The sequence below is a fragment of the Oryzias latipes genome, chromosome 12 (assembly GCF_002234675.1).
Source record: "Oryzias latipes chromosome 12, ASM223467v1".
Classification (NCBI taxonomy): domain Eukaryota; kingdom Metazoa; phylum Chordata; class Actinopteri; order Beloniformes; family Adrianichthyidae; genus Oryzias; species Oryzias latipes.
The window spans coordinates 29,871,196-29,898,693 of NC_019870.2; the positions used below are offsets into that span (position 1 = coordinate 29,871,196).

General features: G+C 46.8%; 1 protein-coding gene across 3 annotated transcripts; it reads right to left on the reverse strand.

Annotated features, from left to right (window-relative positions):
• Positions 1-463: 463 nt before the first annotated feature.
• LOC101168266 (methyl-CpG-binding domain protein 2-like) lies at positions 464-27,479 on the reverse strand. 3 transcript variants are annotated; one of them, XM_023960831.1, is made up of 7 exons: positions 26,691-27,473; positions 23,501-23,660; positions 22,750-22,890; positions 20,537-20,627; positions 20,286-20,463; positions 14,910-15,037; positions 464-1,099 (listed from the first exon to the last, which is right to left on the reverse strand). In XM_023960831.1, exons 1-6 carry the CDS (start codon positions 26,801-26,803, stop codon positions 14,935-14,937), a joined length of 786 nt encoding a protein of 261 aa, XP_023816599.1. In that variant the 5' UTR covers positions 26,804-27,473; the 3' UTR covers positions 464-1,099; positions 14,910-14,934. The 3 variants fall into 3 exon arrangements, 2 of the variants coding, with proteins under 2 accessions (XP_023816599.1, XP_023816600.1); XR_002288764.2 differs by lacking the exon at positions 464-1,099 and adding an exon at positions 18,682-18,836 and having other exon boundaries at positions 14,927-15,037; positions 26,691-27,479; XM_023960832.1 differs by lacking the exon at positions 14,910-15,037 and having other exon boundaries at positions 26,691-27,477.
• Positions 27,480-27,498: the final 19 nt, after the last annotated feature.

Consider the following 27,498-nt stretch of genomic DNA (forward strand, 5'->3'; position numbering starts at 1 on the left):
TTTGGATACTTGAATGGCAGAAATGGGATGACGTGTGCAGAAGATACCTGAAGACAAAAAACGGGAACAATAGTTTGATTGTGTTATGCAACAGAACTAATTATTAATAACTCGACTATTTTACATATAACTAGATTTCAGTAAGTTAAAGTTTGGACATTTTGATTTATTAATGCATGATTTTGTGCTTAAATCTATTAATGAACATGTCTGTGAGTTTAAACTATTTTTTATTGGGTTCAACTTGAAATCATCGACTGGCTGGAATTGAAATGTTCATATTTATGTAATCTATAAATTTATGAATAACATTTTCAAAAACGTCATCAGGATCACTGCAAATAAACCCAGACGTCTACACAGATGATATTGCTGTTCCCTGTGACTTACTGTCTTTTAGCCCACAGAATGATTTATTTTCTTTTTTTTTCTTCAGGAAGACAGAAAGCACCAAAACGCAAGAGTGAATATAATAGTTTATTTACTTCAGTACAAGAAATGTACACAAATATTTACTGCATGTATAAAATTTGTTTTAAATAAGTAATTGCTGTGTTTTCTTATTTTTATTGACTTAAACCCCTGAAGACGTAAACCTGATGACATCTGACTCCACAAACACATCATCACAGCAGAAGCAGCTCTGCTCTGGCTTTATTCCTTTATGCTTCATTGTTTACATTTAAGACACAAGGAGGATTGTGGGAATTCCAAACCCAGAACAGAAAACGTTTTTGTATAGTTGGCATAGCTGATAAACCACACAGAGGACCAAAGGCTTTGGTTGCTTTGAGCTTGGACAAAGTCACACATTCCTGAGTTGCCGTTTGTTGCTTTGTTGCTGGTGCTTGATCAATGCTGATGACACAGTTGCTGTTGCCGCTGCTCTCCGGTTGCTGCTGTTGCTCTGCAGAAATTGCAGACAGATTTCCACGGCTGTGCCCTTGTGGAAACCATTTTCTCAACAGAAGGTTGGAGGCAATCTGCCACGGCGGCAACAAAGCAGCATCAGGGATTTTTCCTCCAGCGGGTTGCATTCTTCTGATTTACAGTCTGCATTAAGATGACGATAGAGAAAACCCTGAGGCTGGTGAAGACTCTGCAGAGGAAGAACGGCATGGAAAGTTAGTCAACTGTTGCTGCTGGAGCTGCAGCTCATCGTTCGTGTTATGACGCTGTGTTCTCTGTTATCCAGATGTGGTTTCTACAGCTGGAATTAAGCCATGTCAATCAAAAAGGGAAAAGGCAGATTTTCCCATCAAACCTGAGAAAAACTGTGCTGATATTTTTACTCCCTTATTTTGTACGGAGGCCCTAAAGGGACAAACCAGGACGATCGGTTTTTACTACCCCTTATGGGCTCCATAAACGTCAAAACACTTTTTAAATGAAAGAACTAAACTTATAAAACATCATCTGAGTATCAAAAGCCCAATGAAAGCTGGCTTTTAGATCAAGTGTTGGGTTTGTTCCACAGGTGCTCACGCAGGCGCTCATCCACTTCACACATGGCTGGACGACTGAACCACAGGCTCTAAGGCTGACAGAGGACTGCTCTCAGCCATAGCAACCAAGGTTATGGGATGTCAAGTCATTCTTTCACCAATAATTTTCTTTGTAAAGCAAAATGTTGAAGGACTGAAATTGAAATTTCAAAAGATGAGAAAGATGCAGCAGCCAGCAGAAGCAGTCCTCATCTTTCCTATTTCCCTTCTTGGGTCTAGACTTTCTTTGACAGTTTAAAGTGGTTTTCACAATTCTACAGCAACATTGGAAAGATTTAACGTCATTCACTGATTGGATAACCTGACAATCTTTTTGCAAGCCAGGCCTTTAAATTTGAAGAAACTTCCATTCTGACTTCAGAAAAGATTTGAGCTGTTTTATCTTCTGCTTAGTTTTTTTAATTAAAGTGTCTCTGAAAGAAAGTCTCTTCCTTTAAACAGAGCTACTGCCTGCCTGACTGTAGAGGGTGCTCATGAGCCCATGCCTGTTCTTCAGGCGGTGCTAATAAAGTTCAATGGGACTTTGCTATTTTATGTTCTGCTCTGACTGTCTGGAAAGAATGGATGAAATATCATAAAAAATGTCTCAAAGTTGGAGTTCAGTCCAAATGTGAAGTCATAAATAATGGATGATCCATGCTGGACCACGACATCTTCATCCAGACTGAGAGAATTTCAAAGCCAAATGAGTATCAAGACACTAAAGTTATGGAGATGAAAGACGTATGGATGGAGCTCATTCACAACCAGAGGTTAAACCACTAGGAATGTGTGTGTGTGTGTGTGTGCACGTGTCAGAATGTGTGTGTGTGTGTGCACACGTGTGTCAGAATGTGTGTGTGTGCACACGTGTGTCAGAATGTGTGTGTGTGCACACGTGTGTCAGAATGTGTGTGTGTGCACACGTGTGTAAGAATGTATGTGTGTGTGCACGTGTGTCAGAATGTGTGTGTGTGCACACGTGTGTCAGAATGTGTGTGTGTGCACACGTGTGTCAGAATGTATGTGTGTGTGTGCACGTGTGTCAGAATGTGTGTTTGTGCACGTGTGTCAGAATGTATGTGTGTGTGTGCACGTGTGTCAGAATGTGTGTGTGTGCAAACGTGTGTCAGAATGTGTGTGTGCACACGTGTGTCAGAATGTGTGTGTGTGTGTGCACGTGTGTCAGAATGTGTGTTTGTGCAAACGTGTGTCAGAATGTGTGTGTGCACACGTGTGTCAGAATGTGTGTGTGTGCACACGTGTGTCAGAATGTGTGTTTGTGCACGTGTGTCAGAATGTATGTGTGTGTGTGCACGTGTGTCAGAATGTGTGTTTGTGCAAACGTGTGTCAGAATGTGTGTGTGTGCACACGTGTGTCAGAATGTATGTGTGTGTGTGCACGTGTGTCAGAATGTGTGTTTGTGCAAACGTGTGTCAGAATGTGTGTGTGTGCACACGTGTGTCAGAATGTGTGTGTGTGCACGTGTGTCAGAATGTATGTGTGTGCACACGTGTGTCAGAATGTGTGTTTGTGCACGTGTGTCAGAATGTATGTGTGTGTGTGCACGTGTGTCAGAATGTGTGTTTGTGCACACGTGTGTCAGAATGTATGTGTGTGTGTGCACGTGTGTCAGAATGTGTGTTTGTGCAAACGTGTGTCAGAATGTGTGTGTGTGCACACGTGTGTCAGAATGTGTGTGTGTGCACGTGTGTCAGAATGTGTGTGTGTGTGCACTCGTGTCAGAATGTGTGTGCACACGTGTGTCAGAATGTGTGTTTGTGCACGTGTGTCAGAATGTGTGTGTGTGTGCACTCGTGTCAGAATGTGTGTGTGCACGTGTGTCAGAATGTGTGTGTGTGTGTGCACGTGTGTCAGAATGTGTGTTTGTGCAAACGTGTGTCAGAATGTGTGTGTGTGCACACGTGTGTCAGAATGTGTGTGTGTGCACGTGTGTCAGAATGTATGTGTGTGCACACGTGTGTCAGAATGTGTGTGTGTGCACGTGTGTCAGAATGTGTGTGTGTGTGCACTCGTGTCAGAATGTGTGTGTGCACGTGTGTCAGAATGTGTGTGTGTGTGTGCACGTGTGTCAGAATGTGTGTTTGTGCAAACGTGTGTCAGAATGTGTGTGTGTGCACACGTGTGTCAGAATGTATGTGTGTGTGTGCACGTGTGTCAGAATGTGTGTTTGTGCACGTGTGTCAGAATGTATGTGTGTGTGTGCACGTGTGTCAGAATGTGTGTGTGTGCAAACGTGTGTCAGAATGTGTGTGTGCACACGTGTGTCAGAATGTGTATGTGTGCACGTGTGTCAGAATGTGTGTTTGTGCAGACGTGTGTCAGAATGTGTGTGTGCACACGTGTGTCAGAATGTGTGTGTGTGCACACGTGTGTCAGAATGTGTGTTTGTGCACGTGTGTCAGAATGTGTGTTTGTGCACGTGTGTCAGAATGTGTGTGTGTGCACACGTGTGTCAGAATGTATGTGTGTGTGTGCACGTGTGTCAGAATGTGTGTTTGTGCAAACGTGTGTCAGAATGTGTGTGTGTGCACACGTGTGTCAGAATGTGTGTTTGTGCAAACGTGTGTCAGAATGTGTGTGTGTGCACACGTGTGTCAGAATGTATGTGTGTGTGTGCACGTGTGTCAGAATGTGTGTTTGTGCAAACGTGTGTCAGAATGTGTGTGTGTGCACACGTGTGTCAGAATGTGTGTGTGTGCACGTGTGTCAGAATGTATGTGTGTGCACACGTGTGTCAGAATGTATGTGTGTGTGTGCACGTGTGTCAGAATGTGTGTTTGTGCACACGTGTGTCAGAATGTATGTGTGTGTGTGCACGTGTGTCAGAATGTGTGTTTGTGCAAACGTGTGTCAGAATGTGTGTGTGTGCACACGTGTGTCAGAATGTGTGTGTGTGTGCACGTGTGTCAGAATGTGTGTGTGTGTGCACTCGTGTCAGAATGTGTGTGTGCACGTGTGTCAGAATGTGTGTGTGTGTGCACGTGTGTCAGAATGTGTGTGTGTGCACGTGTGTCAGAATGTGTGTGTGTGTGCACGTGTGTCAGAATGTGTGTGTGTGTGCACGTGTGTCAGAATGTGTGTGTGTGTGCACGTGTGTCAGAATGTGTGTGTGTGTGCACACGTGTGTCAGAATGTGTGTGTGTTCACGTGTGTCAGAATGTGTGTGTGTGTGTGCACGTGTGTCAGAATGTGTGTGTGTGTGCACGTGTGTCAGAATGTGTGTGTGTGTGTGCACGTGTGTCAGAATGTGTGTGTGTGTGCACGTGTGTCAGAATGTGTGTGTGTGTGCACGTGTGTCAGAATGTGTGTGTGTGTGCACGTGTGTCAGAATGTGTGTGTGTGTGCACACGTGTGTCAGAATGTGTGTGTGTTCACGTGTGTCAGAATGTGTGTGTGTGTGCACACGTGTGTCAGAATGTGTGTGTGTGCACGTGTGTCAGAATGTGTGTGTGTGTGTGCACGTGTGTCAGAATGTGTGTGTGTGTGCACGTGTGTCAGAATGTGTGTGTGTGTGCACGTGTGTCAGAATGTGTGTGTGTGTGCACACGTGTGTCAGAATGTGTGTGTGTGTGCACACGTGTGTCAGAATGTGTGTTTGTGTGCACGTGTGTCAGAATGTGTGTTTGTGTGCACGTGTGTCAGAATGTGTGTGTGTGCACGTGTGTCAGAATGTGTGTGTGTGTGCACTCGTGTCAGAATGTGTGTGCACACGTGTGTCAGAATGTGTGTTTGTGCACGTGTGTCAGAATGTGTGTGTGTGTGCACTCGTGTCAGAATGTGTGTGTGCACGTGTGTCAGAATGTGTGTGTGTGTGTGCACGTGTGTCAGAATGTGTGTTTGTGCAAACGTGTGTCAGAATGTGTGTGTGTGCACACGTGTGTCAGAATGTATGTGTGTGTGTGCACGTGTGTCAGAATGTGTGTTTGTGCACGTGTGTCAGAATGTATGTGTGTGTGTGCACGTGTGTCAGAATGTGTGTGTGTGCAAACGTGTGTCAGAATGTGTGTGTGCACACGTGTGTCAGAATGTGTGTGTGTGCACGTGTGTCAGAATGTGTGTTTGTGCAAACGTGTGTCAGAATGTGTGTGTGCACACGTGTGTCAGAATGTGTGTGTGTGCACACGTGTGTCAGAATGTGTGTTTGTGCACGTGTGTCAGAATGTGTGTGTGTGCACACGTGTGTCAGAATGTATGTGTGTGTGTGCACGTGTGTCAGAATGTGTGTTTGTGCAAACGTGTGTCAGAATGTGTGTGTGTGCACACGTGTGTCAGAATGTGTGTTTGTGCAAACGTGTGTCAGAATGTGTGTGTGTGCACACGTGTGTCAGAATGTATGTGTGTGTGTGCACGTGTGTCAGAATGTGTGTTTGTGCAAACGTGTGTCAGAATGTGTGTGTGTGCACACGTGTGTCAGAATGTGTGTGTGTGCACGTGTGTCAGAATGTATGTGTGTGCACACGTGTGTCAGAATGTATGTGTGTGTGTGCACGTGTGTCAGAATGTGTGTTTGTGCACACGTGTGTCAGAATGTATGTGTGTGTGTGCACGTGTGTCAGAATGTGTGTTTGTGCAAACGTGTGTCAGAATGTGTGTGTGTGCACACGTGTGTCAGAATGTGTGTGTGTGCACGTGTGTCAGAATGTGTGTGTGTGTGCACTCGTGTCAGAATGTGTGTGTGCACGTGTGTCAGAATGTGTGTGTGTGTGCACGTGTGTCAGAATGTGTGTGTGTGTGTGCACGTGTGTCAGAATGTGTGTGTGTGTGCACGTGTGTCAGAATGTGTGTGTGTGTGCACGTGTGTCAGAATGTGTGTGTGTGTGCACACGTGTGTCAGAATGTGTGTGTGTTCACGTGTGTCAGAATGTGTGTGTGTGTGTGCACGTGTGTCAGAATGTGTGTGTGTGTGCACGTGTGTCAGAATGTGTGTGTGTGTGTGCACGTGTGTCAGAATGTGTGTGTGTGTGCACGTGTGTCAGAATGTGTGTGTGTGTGCACGTGTGTCAGAATGTGTGTGTGTGTGCACGTGTGTCAGAATGTGTGTGTGTGTGCACACGTGTGTCAGAATGTGTGTGTGTTCACGTGTGTCAGAATGTGTGTGTGTGTGCACACGTGTGTCAGAATGTGTGTGTGTGCACGTGTGTCAGAATGTGTGTGTGTGTGTGCACGTGTGTCAGAATGTGTGTGTGTGTGCACGTGTGTCAGAATGTGTGTGTGTGTGCACGTGTGTCAGAATGTGTGTGTGTGTGCACACGTGTGTCAGAATGTGTGTGTGTGCACGTGTGTCAGAATGTTTGTGTGTTCACGTGTGTCAGAATGTGTGTGTGTGTGCACGTGTGTCAGAATGTGTGTGTGTGTGCACACGTGTGTCAGAATGTGTGTGTGTGCACGTGTGTCAGAATGTGTGTGCACACACACTGTGGTGTTGTGCTGCTTATTATAGGCTGTGTGGCTCAATATCGTTCATGTATGGAAAAATACTCAAGCGAGATTTGAAACACAATCAGATTTTTGGAATATAGCAGATTTATATCCAGAGGGGCAGAGAAGTATTTAGTCAGTTGAGCATCTTCTCCCACTTATAAAGATGACAGGCCTGTCATTTTCATCACAGGTAAACCACAACTATGAGAAGAAAAATCCAGAAAATCTCAGTGTCTGATTTGTCAAGAAATGATTTTGTAAATGATGATGGAGAGAATTGAATTAAAAAAATCCCCCCCCCCCTGTGTTTCTCAGAGCCCCCAGCCATAGACCTCACCGCTGGTCTGTGGTGAAGTGTCCACATTGGGATGGTGGAAGAAAACAGGCTGGAGTCAAACCAAAGAGCAGAAAAGCCTCTCTGCTCCACATCCAGCATCAAGGGTTGGATTTGATGGATACAGCCTTCTGCAGGTCCTGCTCCCTCAGGGAGGGGGTCAACTCCAGACAACGTATGGAACCATCAATGCAACCGGGTCCAGACAGGAGCAGACTTTGCAGCTCACCACTGACTGTCATACAGAGCTAACAGGACTGGGACATGGCGTGGAAACGGGAAAGGTCACGTTTCCCCAGCCTGGGTTCACCTGAGTGGGACAAGAAGAGGAGAAGAATTCCAACTAGAGGAAGGAGAGACGGGAAGAAGGATCCATGAGGAATGAAAAACACTGTAAAGATGTGGATTCACAACTCGGCCTGCAGCACATGAGGAAAACTCACAACGTGCCAGTATTAGTGATCAATATAGTGATGAGGAGAACATGGGAGGTAAAATCTGGGAGTTATTGTGGAGGCTAACTTTAGACTCTGTCCCTAGATGGTAGTTTCAACTTGAAGTCCTAAATGCTTCACTTGTTTTTGTTTCGGGGGGGGGGGTCATCTGAATCTCCTCCCTCATCCAGATTGAAAACATCCGTCTCTGTAAAAGAGACATGAAGACGGTTGAGGAGATGTGGAGAGTCTGGCGTCTTCATGAACCCTTTGACACCACATTGGGCGGGGGGGCGGTGTTCTAATTAATCTGCAGACGGCTTCAGTTTGACACAAAGCTTTTACTCAGAAAAGGCAGAGTGATGCTGAGAAATGACAGAAAAGTGAGATTCCTTTAGTCTTCATGCTAAAACTAATGAGCTCAAATAAATGTCCACATATTTGACAAAAAGTTGGATTTTATTTTTGTTTGTAGTGGAAGGGCCCTTTGGCTGGAAGGTGGTGGGATGAGGTCTGCCCGGGTCCTCAGGTCTCTGGACGCTGTGGGAGGGTCTTGGCTGACCCGTCTCTGCAGCATCGTGGGGCAGTCGGGGACTGTACCACTGGACTGGCAGACAGGGGGGGTGGTTCCAACTACCCGGGAATCCCACTCCTCCACCTGCCTGGGGGGCTGAGGAAAGGAAGCCACCGATACACCAGCCCTCTTTGTTACTGCCCCCCAGTGTCTGTGTAGTATACGCTCATCCAGGTGACCGGGGGCCTACAAGATCCACCTCCCTCCTGGTTCCAATGTTGGGCTGATGGTTCATCCATGAATGTCTGTGCTAGTCTGCTCTTAGCCCAGAATGAGGTCATTGATGATGGGGGGCGGAGCCGTGTGAAACCCTTTAGACCACATGAGGAGGCTGGGTTCTCAAACGTTCCCTCTGGGTTCTCTGAAACACTCAGAACGCTCCATGTAACGGGGAACTCTGGGGGATTCCAACGGGGTACAGAAGGAGAAACTGGAAAACAATCATGATAAGATCCTCTCTAAATGGGCGGCCGTGGTGCAGTGGAAGGGCGGTCGACCTCCAATCGTAAGATTGCGGGTTCGATGCCCGCCCATTTGTCGTAGTGTCATGGGCAAGACACTGAACCCCATGTTGCCTCAGTGTTTGGCAGTGGAGCCGTCATCAGTGTGTGAGTGACTGTAAAGTGATATATAAGTACATACGTTGTGTGACGCTAAAGTCTTTAAGTTTTAACTACTTTTGTAATTTTTAATGGGTTGAATTAAAAATAAATGTAAAAATAGTTTTCCTGTTTCTCTTTCTTTATTCTAGTATCTTCCTCCATGTTTTGCCGCTTAACTCCTCCTACAGTTTTCCATCTGTTTCAAACATTCAACTATTCAAATGTTCAGCTCTTTTAGCTTTTTCCAGCTGTGACTTTGAGGTCTTCAAATCCTTGAACTTTTCCAGTTATTCCAGGATTTCTGCCTCTTTGTTGTTATTGAGCTGTTTAAGTTTATTTACGGTCAACTTTGATCATTTCTTTATTTCTTTTTTGCCAATTATTCCCTTCTAACCCTTGTGCTATCTTAGATGACCCCCCCCCCCCCCCCTCCCCCTACCATGACAAAGGTGGATAAAGGTGGAAAGATTTCATGTAATCCATGGACACCAGTGAAGATCACAAATAATTGAAGAAAAAAGGTTCAGAGCATTGTCTAGTGGGTCTAGATGACCCCACTCCCAATGTTAACGTGCCTAGGATAGAACAAGGGTTAAGTTTCCTTTTCATTCAGTAATATAACATTCAACTGCATGTGCTTCTGGAAAAGCAGCTCCTTCTAGTTCAAACTACATTTCTACTTCTTACAACCGCTGGGACGTTTTTCAGCAGGTCAGGACCAACGTTATTTTTCTGGGTTTCTAATTTGGCTCCATTTTTATTTCTTGATATCATTTAAAGTCCATCTGCTTCAGACTGCAGTTTCACAGCCAGCACTTCCAGGTTTTGTTCATTTTCAGACTTCAGCTTTGACTCCTTTCAGTTTCACTGAGACACTTCATTAAAGCCTTTGTTTCAGATTTTCCATGTTTCAGTCTGGTAATCCTGCTCTAAGTCTTAATTATGCTCTAATAATTAGAAAATCCTGATAATCTGCTGCTTAATGGAGGCAGTTCAGCTGACTGACAGCAGACACACACACACACACACACACACACACACACACACACAGACACACACACAGCACTTATCAGCTTTCTAAATGACTCTGAAGCAGATAATTCTCTGTGTTTCAACATTCACTAATTACCAGCAGCTGAAAAAGGCTGCAGGAGTCTGAATCAGCGCCTGTGGAAATTACAAGGTACACAGCTAATAATCACACACACACTGCTACTATTGTCTGGATCATATGGTCGGCCTTTTCTCTCCATCGTCTCAATCAGATAAAAGCCCCGTCTGCAGGTTTAAAGCAGCAGTACAGCCTTTGGCGGGATCACGCCGTCTGTGGTGAATGAAGACATCAGCTTCATGTATTTTGAGAGTGGGGGACATTCTTTGAACATTTTCTTTTGCAGTCAGAAAACGCTGTCTGTGATGAATTAAATTCCCTCGTTCATCTATTGCAGGCGGGTGAATGGCAAAGATCCAGGGTGGCTGTGCAGGTGGATTAGTGGAAGTTGTCCTCCTTTCTATTTTTACGTGTCTTTCCAAAGCGTTGCAGTTTCTCTACAACCTCTGCCTCTTACTGAACACATCTTTGTCTGCTTGGTTTTTGTCAGTCTGGATCTTTGGGTCTTTCTCCACTTCCTGTCTGCACTGAGGACTTCCTGCTTCTGTTACACTATTTTGCACACTGGTTCTGGCATTGCGTGTTCCTGTCCTGCCCTGTGCCACAAAGATGGCCATGAGTGTTTTGCCTCTTCAAGCTGCTAGTGAGATTTGGGAGCATCAGCCTCTCTTTTACTCTGCTGCTGATGTGCATCATGGAGCTGGATGCTCTTCAACCTGAGCTGCGTTTCACATCTTTCTGTTGTACTGCGGGGTCTCCATCGTCTCTTTGCTGAGGGGAACTGACAGCGTCTGGTCCATGGCACACTTTCTTCTGTGCAGAGTCAGGGTGATGGACTTAGGGGAGAACCTGTCATAAATTATGACCAGCCTGACATCCGTGACCTTCATGTCTTAATGCTGGCAGGTCATTAAACCCGTAGGATTTCTGGTTTTGTGATGATGGCTCAGACTCTGTCCTTTACTGGCAGCCCTGCACAGAGCTCACCTTTGGCTGGGAGGTACCTGCACCTGAATTTTTGTCACTCTACATTCCTGCGTGTCTTTGACTGGTGGCGAGGAATTCGTCGTAGGTTTTGTATGTGAGAAAATCTACTTCTCTCCATCCTGTGCAGTTTGTCTTTAGCAGCCAAACATTTGACCAAAAGGGCCACTGGCCCACAGAGAAAGTTCCTCTGCAGTAAATCATGTGGTTCTTCTCTCATGCTATGAGATTGATGGCATCATATTTATGTCATTATTCTCAGTCTTTTTCTTTTAACTGCAAACATGAGTCCCTTCCACTGCAACAGGCAACTGTCTGTCCTGACTTAACCCTTGTACTATCCTATGGGGTCCAGATGACCCGATCCTTCCATTGACGTGTTCTCCCTACCATGACAAAGGTGGATAAAGGTGGAAAGATTTCATGTAATCCATGGACACCAGTGAAGATCACAAATCATTGAAGAAAAAAGGTTCAGAGCACTGTCTAGTGGGTCTAGACCAGTGTTTTTCAACCAGTGTGCCGCGGCACACTAGTGTGCCGCGGGAGATAGTCAAGTGCGCCGTGGAGAAATTGCCCTCATTAACTGATCTAAAAATATTTTCCATTTCCAGGAAATCAACTCTTTGTTCATCCAAACAGGCCCTGATAAAACACTGAGTAGTTAGGAATATAAAAGATCTTAAAATTACTTTTTCTTTGTGTTTATTTGATTCTATTAAAGACATTTTGATAAGAATCACGGTACCGCGATTTAGCTGCAGCTATAACTGTGTAAGGAAAAGTCCCGCCCCTTTAACTGTGTCCACCAATCATTCTTGAAGGCTTAATCACATGTCATCAGTCTGACCAATCAGAAGTGGTTAAAGTCTTCACTTCCTTGTTCTTAATTCTGCTGATAAAGTCGCTCAGTTCTAACAAAAATACCAGCTAGAGCTCGTCATTAGCTGGTGGTTCATCTCTTAGAAAAAAACAGCTGCAACTTCCTGCTTTTTCTGCCACAATTATCACAAAAATCCACGTGAGATTGCGCGCGCGGGGGGGGGGGGGGGGGGGGGGGGCTGTCGATCAATACAGACCATGAATTTCTGCTTTTTTTTCTTTTTTGGATGCTGGTGTGCCGCGGGATTTTTGTCAGGGTTAAAGTGTGCCGTGGCTCAAAAAAGGTTGAAAAACACTGGTCTAGATGACCCAACTCCCAACGTTAACGTGCCTAGGTTAGCACAAGGGTTACAAAGCATTACGGTTGCATGCAGACGGACATGGACGCTCAAACCACAGTGTTGCAGCTTTGGTGGGTCTCCTTGTGGCTCTAAACTGTCCAGGAGTGTTACTGATCTTCTGACAAAAAGATCGTCTGCATTATGAGGAATAATAAATAAAACACTGTCTTATCTCTACTGTGGTCAAAGGTACGTAAGCTGGTGATGGGAACACTGGTCATGTGACCCAAAAATAAAAAACAGCTGGATTGAAGAAATAATGAAGGAAGTGCTTTCCTTTCCAACTCTGCAGTCCAAGAGGAATATTAGAGTAGATTATAGCATGGTCCAGGTGAATACTTGATTCTGATTGGCTGCTGGGTGTGCATTAAAAAGTGATACACCTCACAGTGATAACCATACGCCCAAAAAAGTAGTTCCGATCACATAGCATAACTGTTCTGTATCACTGCGCTGGCTTCTTTAAAACTTTCTCTCTGATCTGATGCTTTATTCAAAACATCGTGGTCATCAGCATAGATATTGCTTTCCTGTGACGCTGCAGTCGAGGTTTTTTTCTCTGAACAAAAATTAAAATAAAGATATTTTATGAGCCGTCATTTAAGGGAAAAAACAACAGAAAAACAGTAAAAAATAGGGTCAGAATGGGGAAAAGCACAGCTAAGAACGAAAAGCAACTAAAACGAACCAATTAGGAGAGACACAGCGACAGGAAACAAACCAAGCAGCCTTGGATGTGGGTGAAGACTTAAACGCTTCTTTCCCAGGAGACCCACAATCACTCCAACACTGCCCCCTTCCCTCTATGGTCCAGCTATAAAACCCATCAGAAATCACTCCTCCACTGTCTGTGGCTCTTTTTGCCCAAACAGCTTCTATCAAGCCAATCTGCATAGATCTGCACTGATGGACGATTCTACCTCTGCGGAAAACAAATGAGCTTTAAAAGAGGAAACATCTCATGTGTTGTCTCAGACACACAACCTGTTAACAACAGATACATGACAGATGTTTACTCCAGGAGCACAACAGGAATGCTGAATGAGAACATCCTGCTGATGGAATAAGATCAGCCGTGATCCTAAAGAACGCTCCATGCAGCGGGAAAGTCATTCCCAAATAACCTCAAAGCCGTTTGCCTGCTCTGAGGAAGACGTGGAAAACGGTCTTCTCAGAGGTCAGACTGTCAGTGAGGTGACACAAGCTTCAACAGAGAGTCATTCGGAGAGCGGCGCTTTACAAATGAGCATCAAAACTAGAATGAGTGTCAGAGCTGCGGATGGCAAGATGGAAGGCTCCGTTTTTTCTGTTCAGTCGCGTCTGTTTTCTGCTGAAAATTTAGATTTTTATTCATCTAAAAACAGACGAGCAATCTTCATCTGAGGTCTGCTCTTTGGATGACATCTTTCAGATCAGGAGGATTTTCCTTAAATGTAAAACAGAGCAGAGCTCCGCCTTACAAATGTGCCACAAAATCCAGCCAATCACAGACTTGGACGTGTCGGCTGCTGTCTGTGATTGGCTGGATTTTGTGTCACGTTTGTCAGGCGGAGCTCTGCTCTGTTCTGAGCCCAAAGGAGAGAGAATTTCTCTGCAGTGGAAATTGTTTCAAGTGCAAAACAATCTTTTGACACACTAAACTCTGAAAGTTTTACGCTAAAAGCAGAAAGTGGAATTATGGCACCAAACTAGCTCCATACGACTGCAGCACTGCACACATGCCTGACAGTTTATCAGCGTCATTTTTAAACAGTGGACGTACGCATCAGCAAAAAGATCAAAATGATTGAAATGACGGTTAAACCTTTGGTCAACTGAGAATCCTGACGACCACAATGGTTTCAATCAGCCGTCTGAAGGACGTGTGAGAACAAGAAGACTGAGTTATGGTGGCTGCAAAGGTTTCCCACAGGCTCTTCATGATTGAGATTATCATTGTTAGTAGACGTATAAGCCATGAGAAGATCTAACCAAAAACTCTGTACTTTATTGAATAAAAGTGGGATCCTTTTTCATCTAAATGCTTCTGGTAAGACTCTAATAAGTCATCCGATTGGACTCCTCTCTGCTCTCTAAGGCAAATCATTTTGAAAAGGTCACATCATGAACTCTGCTGCCAAGCAGTCTTCCTCTAGTGAGCTTCTCAGTTCCTGTTGCCATGGCAACCCTGAGACAGATATGTCGCTGGAAAACGATGATGGATTGAAATGTGAACTTCTGAAACAAAATGTTTTTCATTTCTTTCTGTTTTAGTTTCTGCCAGGCCTGTGACACAAAACCCGAAAATGAATATGAAAGTGCTGAGGACAATTCAAAAGCCCATCAATCACACACACACACACACACACACACACACACACACACACGAAGAAGACTTCTTGTGCTCTACTCTACCTGTTGTCATAACATCACCTGAACTGCATTTGTTGAGGATTTCTCAAACACTGCAGCTGGTTAAAGTTGCTACTTTCTAAAAACATCATGATTTCAGAACATTTTCTAAACAGAAAAATGACGACTTTTTGCTGAAGTGACCTCCTGTCAGAGGTCATGAGTGATGAACAACCAGCCCTCATAGTGAAGCCTCGTCTTCACGTGAACTTAGAAGTGGGTTCGATTGAAGCTGACCTCTGGATGACACCATCTGCACCTCTGTTACCATGACAACGCAGGACCACAGGACAAACACGTCCAGGGAAACGTCTCCCACATCTCACCTGTCCGTCTTCGGGCCGTCTTCCTTTAGTGCAGCTCTGTGGTATTTTCAGCGGCGCGCGCCAAAGTGTCGGCCATTAGCGCCTCCTCCAGACTCCTCCTGGCCTGGTGAACTTTCAGTTCCTGCTCCCTGAGAGGAAACATCCACAACGTGTGTCAGCGTGTTTCACTTCATCGTTTCGTTTGAATGCAAACTCCACCTCCAACAACGCTAAGCACAAAACCTTTTCCCCATGAATCCACCTGTGCATGGAGCAGACGCAGCAACAGCTCTGCTCTTCTGGCTCCTCAGACAGGAATCTCTGACTTTATTACCATTTTCCAACCCAATGAGCAAACAAAGAGTATTTGAACCAGCAACCCGTGGCGGGCAGAGGAACTGGAGAAGCAGGTTTAGAAACTAGTCACTGAAAAAGAGCTCTGAACATGTAGATCATTTTAAATGTGTGTAGGATTTGAGATGATCTGAACCGGATCAAACAAGCTGATCATTCATTATAAATGATCCACTAGATCATTTAAATATAAAATGGTCACATTTGATAATAAAAGCCAGTTTTCTTCCAAACAGATGAAGTCTTCAGTCCCTTCAAAAACTATCAGAGCTGCCATCACAGAGGAGAACGAGAAGATAAGAATACGACGTTTAAAGTCATTCATTCAATGGAAATCAAGAGAAATGAACAAAAAAGAAAAGATGTGGGAGCAATTTAGGATGAGAGGCACATTCAGCTGAGGAGAGGAGGGAATGAGACGAAGAAGATATAAGAAAGATTTGGGTTAGAGAAGGGAAGGAGGGAGAGAAACACAATGTGAAGGGAGGAAGATGAAGAAAAAGAAGGAAGGACGGCGAGTGGGAATCACTGAGAATGAAGCCAAATGCGCAAATATGAAAGGAGGAAAATAAAAATATAGAGAGGAGGGCGGATAAAAGAAAAGAGGAAGGGAGGACAAGGAAGCAATGGATAGAGAAAGAAGAAGGGATGAAGGCAAATATAAAGAGACGGAGGTGTAATGTACTCCAGTGATGGCTTTAGCCAGCTGTTCTGGTCCTCACTGGACAGGAAGGAGGTTTAGTGCGTCTCCACAGCGCCCCCTGCTGTCTCAGTGCATCACCTGTTCCAGAGAAAACCCTCACAGGTTCAACAAGGTGGCACTTCTAGCATTCAAACAGCCACAAAGCGTGACATTAAAACACTGCAGCGGGTTCTAACCTGCTGTGCTGGTCCACGGATGACCACCAGAAACCACACAAAGGAGGAAAACGCCGTCTGACCCGAGACTGATTCACCAGCTGCTCCCTAATCGCGTTCAGCAGCTACCTGGATGCTATTCAGACTCATAGATTTGAGGGAAATTTAGCAGCGTGACAGCTTTTCTTCATCCTGCTTCACCTGCCTCATGCTTCATTACTCCCCATCTCTCATCCTCCTCCCTCTCTCCCCCCACAGCCGACTGAAGCCGCCGCCCACAATATGTCTGCCCTCCCCTCATCTGTCAGCAGCTTGTTAGGGAATCACTCCGTAAAGGTTTCATTAGCCGCCATGACTGCCTGAGCCCAGAGAGGCTCGGTCCGCGTGTCCAGAACCGACCGCTGTGATGATGACATCACCAAGCCTCTGCGTTTCCCCGCCACGATGAGTCATTCACACAACACTCAGAGGGGCCGCCTATTCCCATCTTTCACAGTGGGATGCCTGAAAACCACTGGTATTTATGAAGTCTGTGTCTAAATGAATGCAAGTAGTCAGATTACAAAAGGTCTGCTGAGTAACTTTTTTTGCATGATTGTTACCAGTAAAGGGAAAAGCGGTTTGATTCTGTGCAGACAGTCAGCAGCTGGATGGAGGGATGGATGGTCTACAGGACATCCTTCCTTCCACTCTATGCCAACACCTCAGCAGGGCGTCGCTAGGCAGATTCCTCTTTGCCCCGACTCTGCTTCAATTTGAATGTTCCCACCCACAGGTGCAGCTGAGCTACAGCTAGCCAATCGTCTGCTTCATCCAGACTGGGGAGTTTTTATTTTGTCACATTAGGGTTCATAACGCAGAAGGAGCTGAGTTTGAGTGTTTTATCGAGCAGATCCTGGAGGTCCCTGCTGAGGACAAACAATATGGGGCCATCAGTTCCATCTGTGGAGGCTCTCCGTTTACTTTAAAGGACGACTGGAGCAGCTGATGGACATTGAGATGTTTCCCGCTATGTTCTGCGCTTGGAGAACAATGATGCTGTTCTGGGGTCCAGGAAACTGAAACTGCAGCAGGCGTCTCTCTGCAGGAACCGCAGGACAGCTGTGCGTCCTGCAGTAGATGGAGTCAACTACACACTGGAATACCAAGCAACGTGCTGTGAGAAGACTCTAAACACCAGACCTGCTTTTACTAAACTGCACTTGTGTTTGCAGTACTCGATAGTACTCCATAGTACATCTGCTCACGAGGATCCCGGCACAACCCGATCACTGTAGGCCGAGGTCTGCAGTCAGGAGGACAGACAGCGGCGAGCCGGAAGTGTCAGTTGGAGCATTGACATACCCGTGTCCGTGTCACACAACTAACATGTAAATTCTGCCCATTTTGCAAAATGTACTTTTCCAAGTGTTTCTGGCGTTCGTCGTCCGTCGATGAGCTCAGACGTCCGTCGACGGTTTCAGCCGACGGTTCTTTACATGAATTCAGTTTTGAGCTGGTTGGTTGGTTGAGAATTATGCAGTTTATGCGGACTTTACATAGTTTATACAGATATTATACAAATCTTACACAATTGTGTGTGATTTTTGTGAGATACAAACACACATTTGCGTCTTTCCAGGACCGTTCCACGTTTGTCTACCGGGCTTTTGACGCATGAACCACCAATGTATAACATTTAGATCACGTATACGGCGCACAGATCACGCTCAGTATACGTAATTGACGCACAAATCACTAATGAATTGTATATAAACAGCAATAATCACACAGTTCATGTTCTGTGTTGGTTTACGTGTTCTTTTATGGTTTATTCGTACTTCTTCTGTGGTTTTAACGAGGTTCATTCATGATACATCTGTGAAAATCACATAAAGACCACAACTTTCCACATATGTTCACGTATGAGCAGTGTTCATCCGTGCTATATGCACTAAATGTACATAGTGACTGTGTGCTGCGGCCTCCAGCCTTTATCCATTCGCTGCAGTATCGTGCCGCTGTCCCTGCACTGTGTCAGCCCGCTTTGCCTCTGTTCTGGTTCTGAAGCCAAATGTTCACATGTGTCTATGAAACCGTTGCTTTCAGCTGAACTGTTTGGAAAAACACCAGGGAGAGCGGATCAAAGCTGTGTCTGCAGAAGGAAACGTCAGTCAGAGGGAGGCGCAGGTTAGTCGGCGTCTCTCCATCCGTCACTGTGACGTCCTCCTGAAAAGACTTTGGACGCGACGCTTCAACAAGGAGCAGAACGCCTTCTAAACCCCGATCGGCAAGGACGATTGCTTGACCCGCAGAAACATTTTCATTGGTGGAAGTGCTGAAGAAACCACCTTTGCAGGTTTTTCTGGGAGGAGTGAAGCAAAGACGACTGGAAGCGATTTATTTAGCTGAAGAAAAGAGCCGGGGCGTTTAAAAGGATCAAACAGCAGAAGGCCCTCAGCAGAAGATAAAGAAAAGTCTTTGGGTGTGGTGGCATGTGGGTGCTAGACACTGATACGCGGGTCTGCTGTCACTCATCAGTAAGGGGGGTCGGGGGCAGACCCCCCCATCAGAGAAGAGGACAAACAAAGCTCCTACTAACCTCCAGAATATGAATGCTACCTGCTGCTTGCTCTGAGGGACACTAAAGCACGCGTGTGCTTCTCCTCCAGGTTGGATGCGATCCGTCTTCCGTCTCATCCGTCACATCCAACCCGTGAAGCCTCTTTGACTGACAGACACCATACGAGTCGCCTCCTGGACCAGCGAGGAGGAAAAGTCTGGATGTTTCACTCAGGCGTTGAACTCCAGCGAGCAGATCTGGTGGATCCGCTTGTTAACTTTGATCGGTTGATTGCTTTTATTGTTTTTTTGACGTATTTATTCATATTTGATTTTATGTTCAGGACTTTGGATGCTCTGGCTTTTGTAAGTGCTTCACAAATAAAAGCACTGACTGGTTGGTCGGTCGGTCGGTCGGTCGGTCGGTTGGTTGGTTGGTTGGTTGGTTGGTTGGTTGGTCGGTTGGTTGATTGATCGGTTGGTTGGTTGGTTGGTTGGTTGGTTGGTTGGTTGGTTGGTTGGTTGGTTGGTCGGTCGGTCGGTTGGTCGGTTGGTTGGTCGGTTGGTTGGTTGGTTGGTTGGTCGGTTGGTTGATTGATCGGTTGGTTGGTTGGTCGGTCGGTCGGTACGGACCATCCGTATGGATGGTTGGTTGGTTGAGCCGGGTTTGCCTTTTTCCAAAAACACCAGAATCTGGAGCCGCCACTGATTTTAGCACCAATTATGGGAAAACATGTCAAAACTGATAAATGTGAGTAAATACAATATTTAAGTATTTTTCCCCAGAACTCAAAGTAATTTTTAATTCTCCATTGAAATTTTAATGCAATTGGAAAATGTATTGAAGAATTTGGAATTCAATGTTCTAATAATGTTACACTTAACATTGTTAAAATAACTTTTCAATCTTACTTGTTTAACATATTTTTCAGGAGAAAAACATAATCTGTTGCATTTTAAATATTAAATCAATTTTTACAACTGTTGACTCAAACTGCCGTTAGTTCATCCCATTATGTCGATGACAATTCTGGGTAAAATAATGACATTTCAACTCTAAAAGCCATTGCATTTTAACTCACCGCTGTGTTTTTACCACAAAATTCAATAGAAATAGCAAAACTAGAGCAGTAAAGACCAAAAAACTCAACCAGCGGAGTCTTGGAGGACAAAAACTGGAAAAAAGCCACGACAACTAAACATGGCCTTCATGACGCAGACGAGGAGGAATTCAGGCCACGTTTGGTTTCTAAGAACTTGACGCTGCCGCTCTTTAGGGTCTAAAGACAACCTGAACAATCTTACAACTCAGCAATTCCTGTGGGGCGTGTGGTGCTAAATCCACACCAAAAGGATCTTTTTACCGGCCAGAAATGTGATCTGAAATCAGAAACCACATTTTGTACACTTTACACCTAAAAATAGATTTAGTTTGGAGCTGAGGAACAGAAATATTAGAAGGTTTGCTAACGTGACTCCCACACTCAGACACTGAATCAAGAAACCAAAATGAAGAAATATTTCTGAGAGATTCTAGAGCAGCTCTGCCCCCCCCCCCCCCACACACACACACACACACACACACACAAACCAAACAACTTTGACCAGAGATCCGTTTGGACCGGAGCTGAAGGAGTTTCTCACCGGATTTGCTCGTCGGTCACCGTGAAGTTCCTGCAGAGCGGCTGCGACGCGTTGAGCCAGATGGCCGGGTTCTTCTCTGCGGCGGCGGACGTCTGTCCCGTGATGGGCGCCGAGCTCATGTGCAGAGCGCTGGCGATGGCCGACAGCAGCGTGTCGTCGCTGGGGTCCGGACCAACACCTGCACGCAGAGAGGGTCGGGTCAGGGGTCACAGGTGAGAAGGGGGCCCGGCGAGGTGCGCGTGGAGACCCACCCTGCAGTCCTTTGGGCAGCTCCATGGTGCGCAGGACCTGCTCTGCCACGTCTGAAGAGCGCAGGCCTTTTAACCGCTTCTCCCAAAACAGCTTTGAACACAGAGAGATTTATTCCACTGCTTGTTGGTGGAAATACAAACGTTATGTCATTTCAGACAGTTATTCTTTATTTATTTGAAGGCATTTTAATATCCAGTATCACACAGAAAGGAGTAAAATAAGCTAAACATCCAAAAGAAACACTTCCAAAACGCAGACTGAGCTTCACTTTCCTTCCGTCTGTATTTTAATAAACTTTATTAACAAATATTGCACATACAAAATACCACACATTAACACTCCACACTATGTGCTAAAGACTAAATGTTCACATGCTTTGCTTCAGTCTATCCCTTGTGCTGTCTAGTGGGTCTAGATGACCCCACTCCCAACGTTAATGTGCCTTGGAGGCACTTTAACATTGGGAGTTGGGTCATCTAGACCCACTAGACCAGGGGTCGGCAACCCATGGCTCCGGAGCCACATGTGGCTCTTTCATCCTTCTGTTGTGGCTCCCTGTGACTTTGGAAAATAATGAGTATTTTATAATAATGAAATTTTATTTTAGTTTGTTCATTTTTCATGGCATTTCAAAGGCGCTGCTAGCTCCGTACGAAGCGCGAGCCACGTAAAAAACAGCTTCGTAATGAGCTCGTATTTATCGGCCGAGACCTGCAGAGCTGACAGCAGGGAGAGGCACGCGGGGCGGCTTCAATAAACGATCCGATCTTCTACCGGGAACTTGACGTGCCGCGGGGCAGAGACCAACTCGCTGATGACAGACTGAGAGTTCGCGCCAGCGTTGCCAGATAGAGTCACAGGTTTCCAGCCCAAAAGTCATCTGAAAACCGCCAAACCCAGCCAAAAACCGCCCAACACAGCTTTTTTTTATGTTTTTTTCCGTACTGGACTGATAAAATAAAAGATTTTTCTAAATAAAAGATAGTTCAGACTAATAATAAAATGAGTATAGTATTAAATATTTCTTCAGCGGGCCGCCTTCTTCCATTCATTTGCTTAACCCGCTCTATCCCCGCTAAAACCTGCGTCCGGCTCCTTCATCCTTGTGCTGCGCTGGAGCGCCCTGACTATCGTATTTTGTGCTCTCTGTGTAGGACACACTGAGGAGCGCGGGGGAAACCAACTCTCAGCAGCAGAGGATGTGAACAGGTGAACAGGTAGAGAGGAAAAGCAGGTGGAGAGGTGGGGGAGGGGCTTTGGCTTTAAACTCTGTCAGAGATGCAAACACGGGCGTCAGATTGAGACGCAGCTTTCACTGCAGGAGTTGAAGCAGAGACTTTCTCTGGGATGATTTTATTAACTCAAACATGGAAACATGATTACCAAGTAGAACTCTTCAAAATAATAAACCTGATCTCTCCACATTCTCAGTGTCTACCATGCATTGATAAACACATCGCTCCATGCAGCGATCAGACCAGAACCAGTAGCTCCTCCCACACGCGGCCGCGGTATCATCCTTTAAAGAACATAATGTGCATTTGCAGCGACGTATGCTTCAGACGATCTCCGATTGGCCAATCTACATGTCAATCCAGTCCCGTACTTCTCAGTGAGGATTTTGATTGGCTGGTGGATTTTAAAGAAGTACTTTTTTTTTTTTTTTATCTTTTCTGGCCCGCGATCTACACTCATGTCATTGAAGATCGACCGGTAGATCGCGATCGACGTAATGAGCACACTTGATATAATATATACATGCACAATATATATAATGATGTCAAAACGGGTTGTGGCTCCGGGAGCTTTTTTTTTGATTAGGGGTGGTCCCAAATGGCTCTTTGAGTAAAAAAGGTTGCCGCCCCCTGCACCAGACAGTGCTCTGAACCTTTTTTCTTCAATGATTTGTGATCTTCACTGGTGTCCATGGATTACATGAAATCTTTCCACCTTTATCCACCTTTGTAATGGTAGGGAGAACATGTCAATGGAAGGGGGGGGGGGTCATCTGTACCCCATTGGATAACACAAGGGTTATTATGGTCATGACAGCATTTCTTCATCCTTCTCATGATTCCCATATCAACTCCCTCTAGAGGCTACAGTTGTCATGACATCCCACCTTTATCGGTTGTGCAACGACCTGACCTCGCCCTTCATGTGTGTGTGTGGGGGGGGGGCGGGGGGGTGTAGGCGTACACAGGTTCCTTACCTGTCTGGGCTGCTCAACCGCTCTCTGCAGGTCTGTCTTCACCTTGTTGCCGGGGTGGCTTGTAACCTTGGTAACAGGCTGTTTAAAGATGGAGGCCGTCTGTCTGATGGGCAGAGCCGTGTTCAGGTCCGGCTTCCCTCCCTGGATTTCAAACACCCAAAAAATCCTCTCAGTTTGTTCCTTGGTTTCTAACCCTTCCCATTTGGGTGACAGAGAATGTAAAGCAGCATGTGTGCTTTAAACTGTACAACAACAGGAAGTGTGTGGGCTCACGAGTAATGATGTGTAAAAAGCAACAGCGTCTCAGGAGACCGTGTCAACACAACACACCCCGACACACACACTCTGAGCTTTTTTTGTGTTACGAGGAAGCATGTCGATTCCTCATCCTGCATCTGCCTGTGGCGTCGAGCATGACCGACCACACATGACGGCGGCCCCTGTGTTACACGGACCGCATGTATTCAGAGAACCTTCACAGAACCGAGGCGCCCAGGTTCACTCAGTCCAAGTCTCCCCCAGAAACACCTGACCCATGATGCATCAGCAGGGGTCAGGTGAGCCCTGGACATTAGCATCTCTGTGGCGTGGATGCATTCAACAGCAGACTCGAAGAACATCGACACAAACTCTCGCCTTTGACCCGCTGACCTGCTGGACTGTTGACCTGCGGCCGGGAAAGCACCTTAATCTGATCATCTGACAACGCCGCGGCGCCCCTCCCCCCACGGGTGTAATCCAGCATCCCTACCTTAGCCAGGCTCAGGGTTTCGTGACGCAGCCTCTGTTTGTTCTTCTGCAGTTTTCCCGGCATCATCTTCCCGGTGCGGAAATCGAAACATGCCAGGTCCACTGTGTTTCCAAGGTAACGGGCGAGCTGAGGCTTACTCCTGAACTTCTTCCCTGTGGGACTGAAGGCAATGAGGAAGACAGAGGTAAGACTCTGGGAGTACAGACAATCTGCATTTAATGTCTCAGAATACATATTTCAACGTCATGAATGAGCCTCTGTTGGTTGAGGAGCCGCTACGCGACAGGAAGAAGAGCTGCACATGAGCAGGAACCGCTACACGCATGTTCCCCCTTCATCCCACTCTGCATGTATGCATGTGGTCATGACCAGCAGACCCGTGGGGTCACCTAAGGACGTCGTCAGCTTTTGATTTGTCACTAGAAAGGTGGAGGGGTTCATTCCCCCAAAAGGAAACTCTTTGTGTGTGGAGAGCCTCCACTCTGTCCCGGGATGAAAAAAGAGATGACATGTTGATGGTTGTGTGCACGTGTGAGAGTGTACGTGTAGACATTTGTGTGTGTGCACAGGGATGAGTGTGTATCGTTGACTGTTTATGATAACTGGACTGAGTGACTCCTCCCCCCTGGTGTTCCAAACAGGAAGTGGTTCCAGGAAGCCAGAATCCCGCAGACGTCGATGGAGAAATGATCAGCTGTTCCTCAGTCATTCTACTGGTCAGAAGAACAGTTCTGGATCAAGTTATACCACGGTCCAGGCGAATACTCGATTCTGATTGGCTGTGCATTAAAAGGTAATAACCGCACGCCTAAAAAAGTAGTTCCGGTCACGTGGCTTAAATGTTTTGTATCACTGCTCTGCTTCTTTAAAACAAACTTTAGGAGAACTGATGCTTTATTTAACCATCGTGATCATCAGCATAGATATCGCTTTCCTTTGACGCTGCAGTCGAGGTCGGCGCCGGCTGAGCCGAAACAAAGGGGCGTGTTCTCATGTTACCGTGACAAAAAAGTGATCAAAACTGAAAAAATATCAATAAAGTACTAAAAAGTGGTTGAATATTTATTTCTCTTGTAAGTGACCATGTTATAGGCGGGTTAATGACCTTTGAAGTGTGCATTATCACTTTGAGGAAGCAACCATCCGCGTCCATGGAAGGGGTGTGGCCTTCTAACTCCTGATTGGAGAGAGTGGTTGCCATAGAAATGTAGACGGACCAATCATTGCTCACTGAACCGGGAGAAAATGTGGGGTTCTTGCCCAAGGACCAAACCTGTACCCTTCTGATCAGAGGTCAACCTCTCTACCACTACACTAGCGGCTGGGTAGCTCGGTTGGTAAGGTGAAGGACTGACATGCAGTTCAAGCAATTGAATTGGTGAGCAGTTAACACCACCCAGTGAGGGCCCTTGGGCAAGCTGCTGCCTACCAGCATGATGAACTTCCATCACCAAGAGTGAATAAATAATGGACACATTCTAAGCGCTTTGAGCGTCTGGAAAAGAGCAGATAAATCTAATCCATTTTATTATTACACACTGGCCATAGATGGTTGTGTACCTGCAGGAGTGTGCTCTCACAGAAACACTCAGTGGTGCTAAAGAAGCCTCTGAAACTGAGCTGCGGGTGAGCCCGCCCTCAAACCGGGTTTCCAGAGCTCAGAACCAGAGCCGGCCAGCTCAGGGTGAACCGCCTTTCCAGTAAAGTGACCTGCTGACGGGCCTCCTTACTGGAACTGATGAGTCAGAATGTAAACCAAACTGAAAGTAAGCCTGGGTGTTAGAGCTTCAGGAAGTGACGGCGGTCAGACGCTCCTGCAGGGCCGCGCCTCTGCCGCCGACAACAGGAAGCGGGGCTCTGAGAGCAGCCGGCAGCTCTGCAACGTCACAGCCTCACCGCAGGCCTGCAAAGCTGCAGCTCCGGCTGAGACAAACCTCAGAGAGAGCCTCCATCTGCTGCCAGAAGACCCCATCCACCCAACCGGCTCAGGCTGGAGGCAGACGGCGGCTCTGCTGATCCAGAACCTAACCCCCCCCGTCCAACTAGACACTGTATGAACACGTCCAAGTGTTTGCCGTCCCTCTCTGCTGTGCAGAGTTTAGGTGATTTCTGCTGCTCTGGCTTCCCTGAAGAGAAGAAGAACATCCACAGTCTGAAACGGGCTCCAGTTCAGAACCACTGGGTTTTTCCGGTACCACCTCCTCCCTGCTCCTTCAGGACATCCACAGTCCTCTGCGGGGGGAGACTGATGCACCAAAGTCGTCCAGGATGACGTCCCAAACATTTCACTGGGCTTCTAACTTTTCCTCTCGAGGCCGTTTGAAAAGAGGATGAGCTGCAGAGGGAACGACTGCAGATACGAGTGTGGATCCCCGAGGATCCCGCTGCCGGATCCCCGAAGATCCCGCTGCCGGATCCCCGAGGATCCCGCTGCCGGATCCCCGAGGATCGCGCTGCCGGATCCCCGAGGATCGCGCTGCCGGATCCCCGAGGATCCCGCTGCCGGATCCCCGAGGATCCCGCTGCCGGATCCCCGAGGATCCCGCTGCCGGATCCCCGAGGATCCTGCTGCCGCAGCACAGAACTGCCTCATGACCTTTGACCCAGCCACACTTGGTGATCATGTGTGGCGCCAAAGTTTGGCATCGCTTCTTAACGCCACGGTAGGCAGCAGGAGGAGCCGAAGGTTACCAACTAATGTTTGTGTGTTTGTTTGCGTGTTTGTGTGTTTGTTTGTTTGTTTGCGTGTTTGTTTGATTGTTTGTTTGTTTGTTTGTCTGTTTGTTTGTCTGTGTGTTTGTGTCGGCCAACGGGAAACACACGCCGCCATGATGGAGATTCTATAGGATAAAAGCTGCCGGCAATGGAGGGCAGGAAGGTCACGCTGACGGGGGGATGGGGGGGGGCGCTTCATTAAACCCCCCCAAGGGAAAAAAGAGGCACTGCATAAGACCCCTAGACCCAATAGGGCACTTCATTATGGTCAACTTTGGCCCCCCCCCCCCCCCGCCACTTCGTTACAACCCCCGGGGAAAAGGGCACTTTATACCCCCCCCCCCCGGAACAGACCAGAGGTTTCTGGGAAAGCCTCGCGCCTGAACGTTTGTTTACACTAACTCTCCGAACAGCTGCTGGTCAGCTGCTCGGTGACAGGTCCGGCCCGGCCCGGCTCGGCCCGGCTCGTCGGTACCTGTAGTAGTAGACGTCGCTCTTTCCAGCGCTCAGTCCGGACTTCCTGATCACTTCTTCCTTCTTCCAGCCGGGCGGCAGAGCGGGACAGTCCGCCTTCTTCCTCTCCATCATCAGACTCTTACCGGCTCCTGGGTCCCGGTCCGGACCGTCGGTCCCGAGGAAAGTCCAAACGAAAAAGCCCGAACACGAACCGGGAGGCGGCAAACCCAGCGGCAGACGGGGGAAACCGACGTCACGGGCGTCACGTTCGCTGCTCTCCCGATCACCGACTCTGTCCCGGTCCAAGTGTACCGGGTTGGACCCGAACGGCAGTCTCCGGGTTCGGACTGCGCGGTGAGCGGCGGGGTCCCGGGTTAAATGGGCGGGGACAGCAAGTTAGTCCGGGTTGTCTTCTCAGAACAGCAAGTCTCATCCAAACTGAACCGGCCCAACAGCAGACAGTGACGTCTGCGAGCGCGCGCACACGGCGCCCTCACGCACACGAACGCGCACCTCTCAAAGATCGTCTATTGACGGAGAGTCCGTCTCCTCTAGCGCGCAGGATCAAACTGTCACGGATATGAAAGCGCGCCAGCTGGTCCGGGTGGGGTCACGCAAACTGCACTCAGCTTTTCTTCATCACTGGAATCGCTGTTCATGTTGGATTTAGACTGAAATGAGTAAAACAAAAAGAGAAGGAGATAAAATTCAACCTAAACTAGAAGGAAATACAGGGTTGAAGGTTTGACTGGTGAATGAAAAGGAAACTCAAAGAGCAATAATAATAAAAAAGAAAAATAAAGTAAAAACAGCACAATAACAACAAA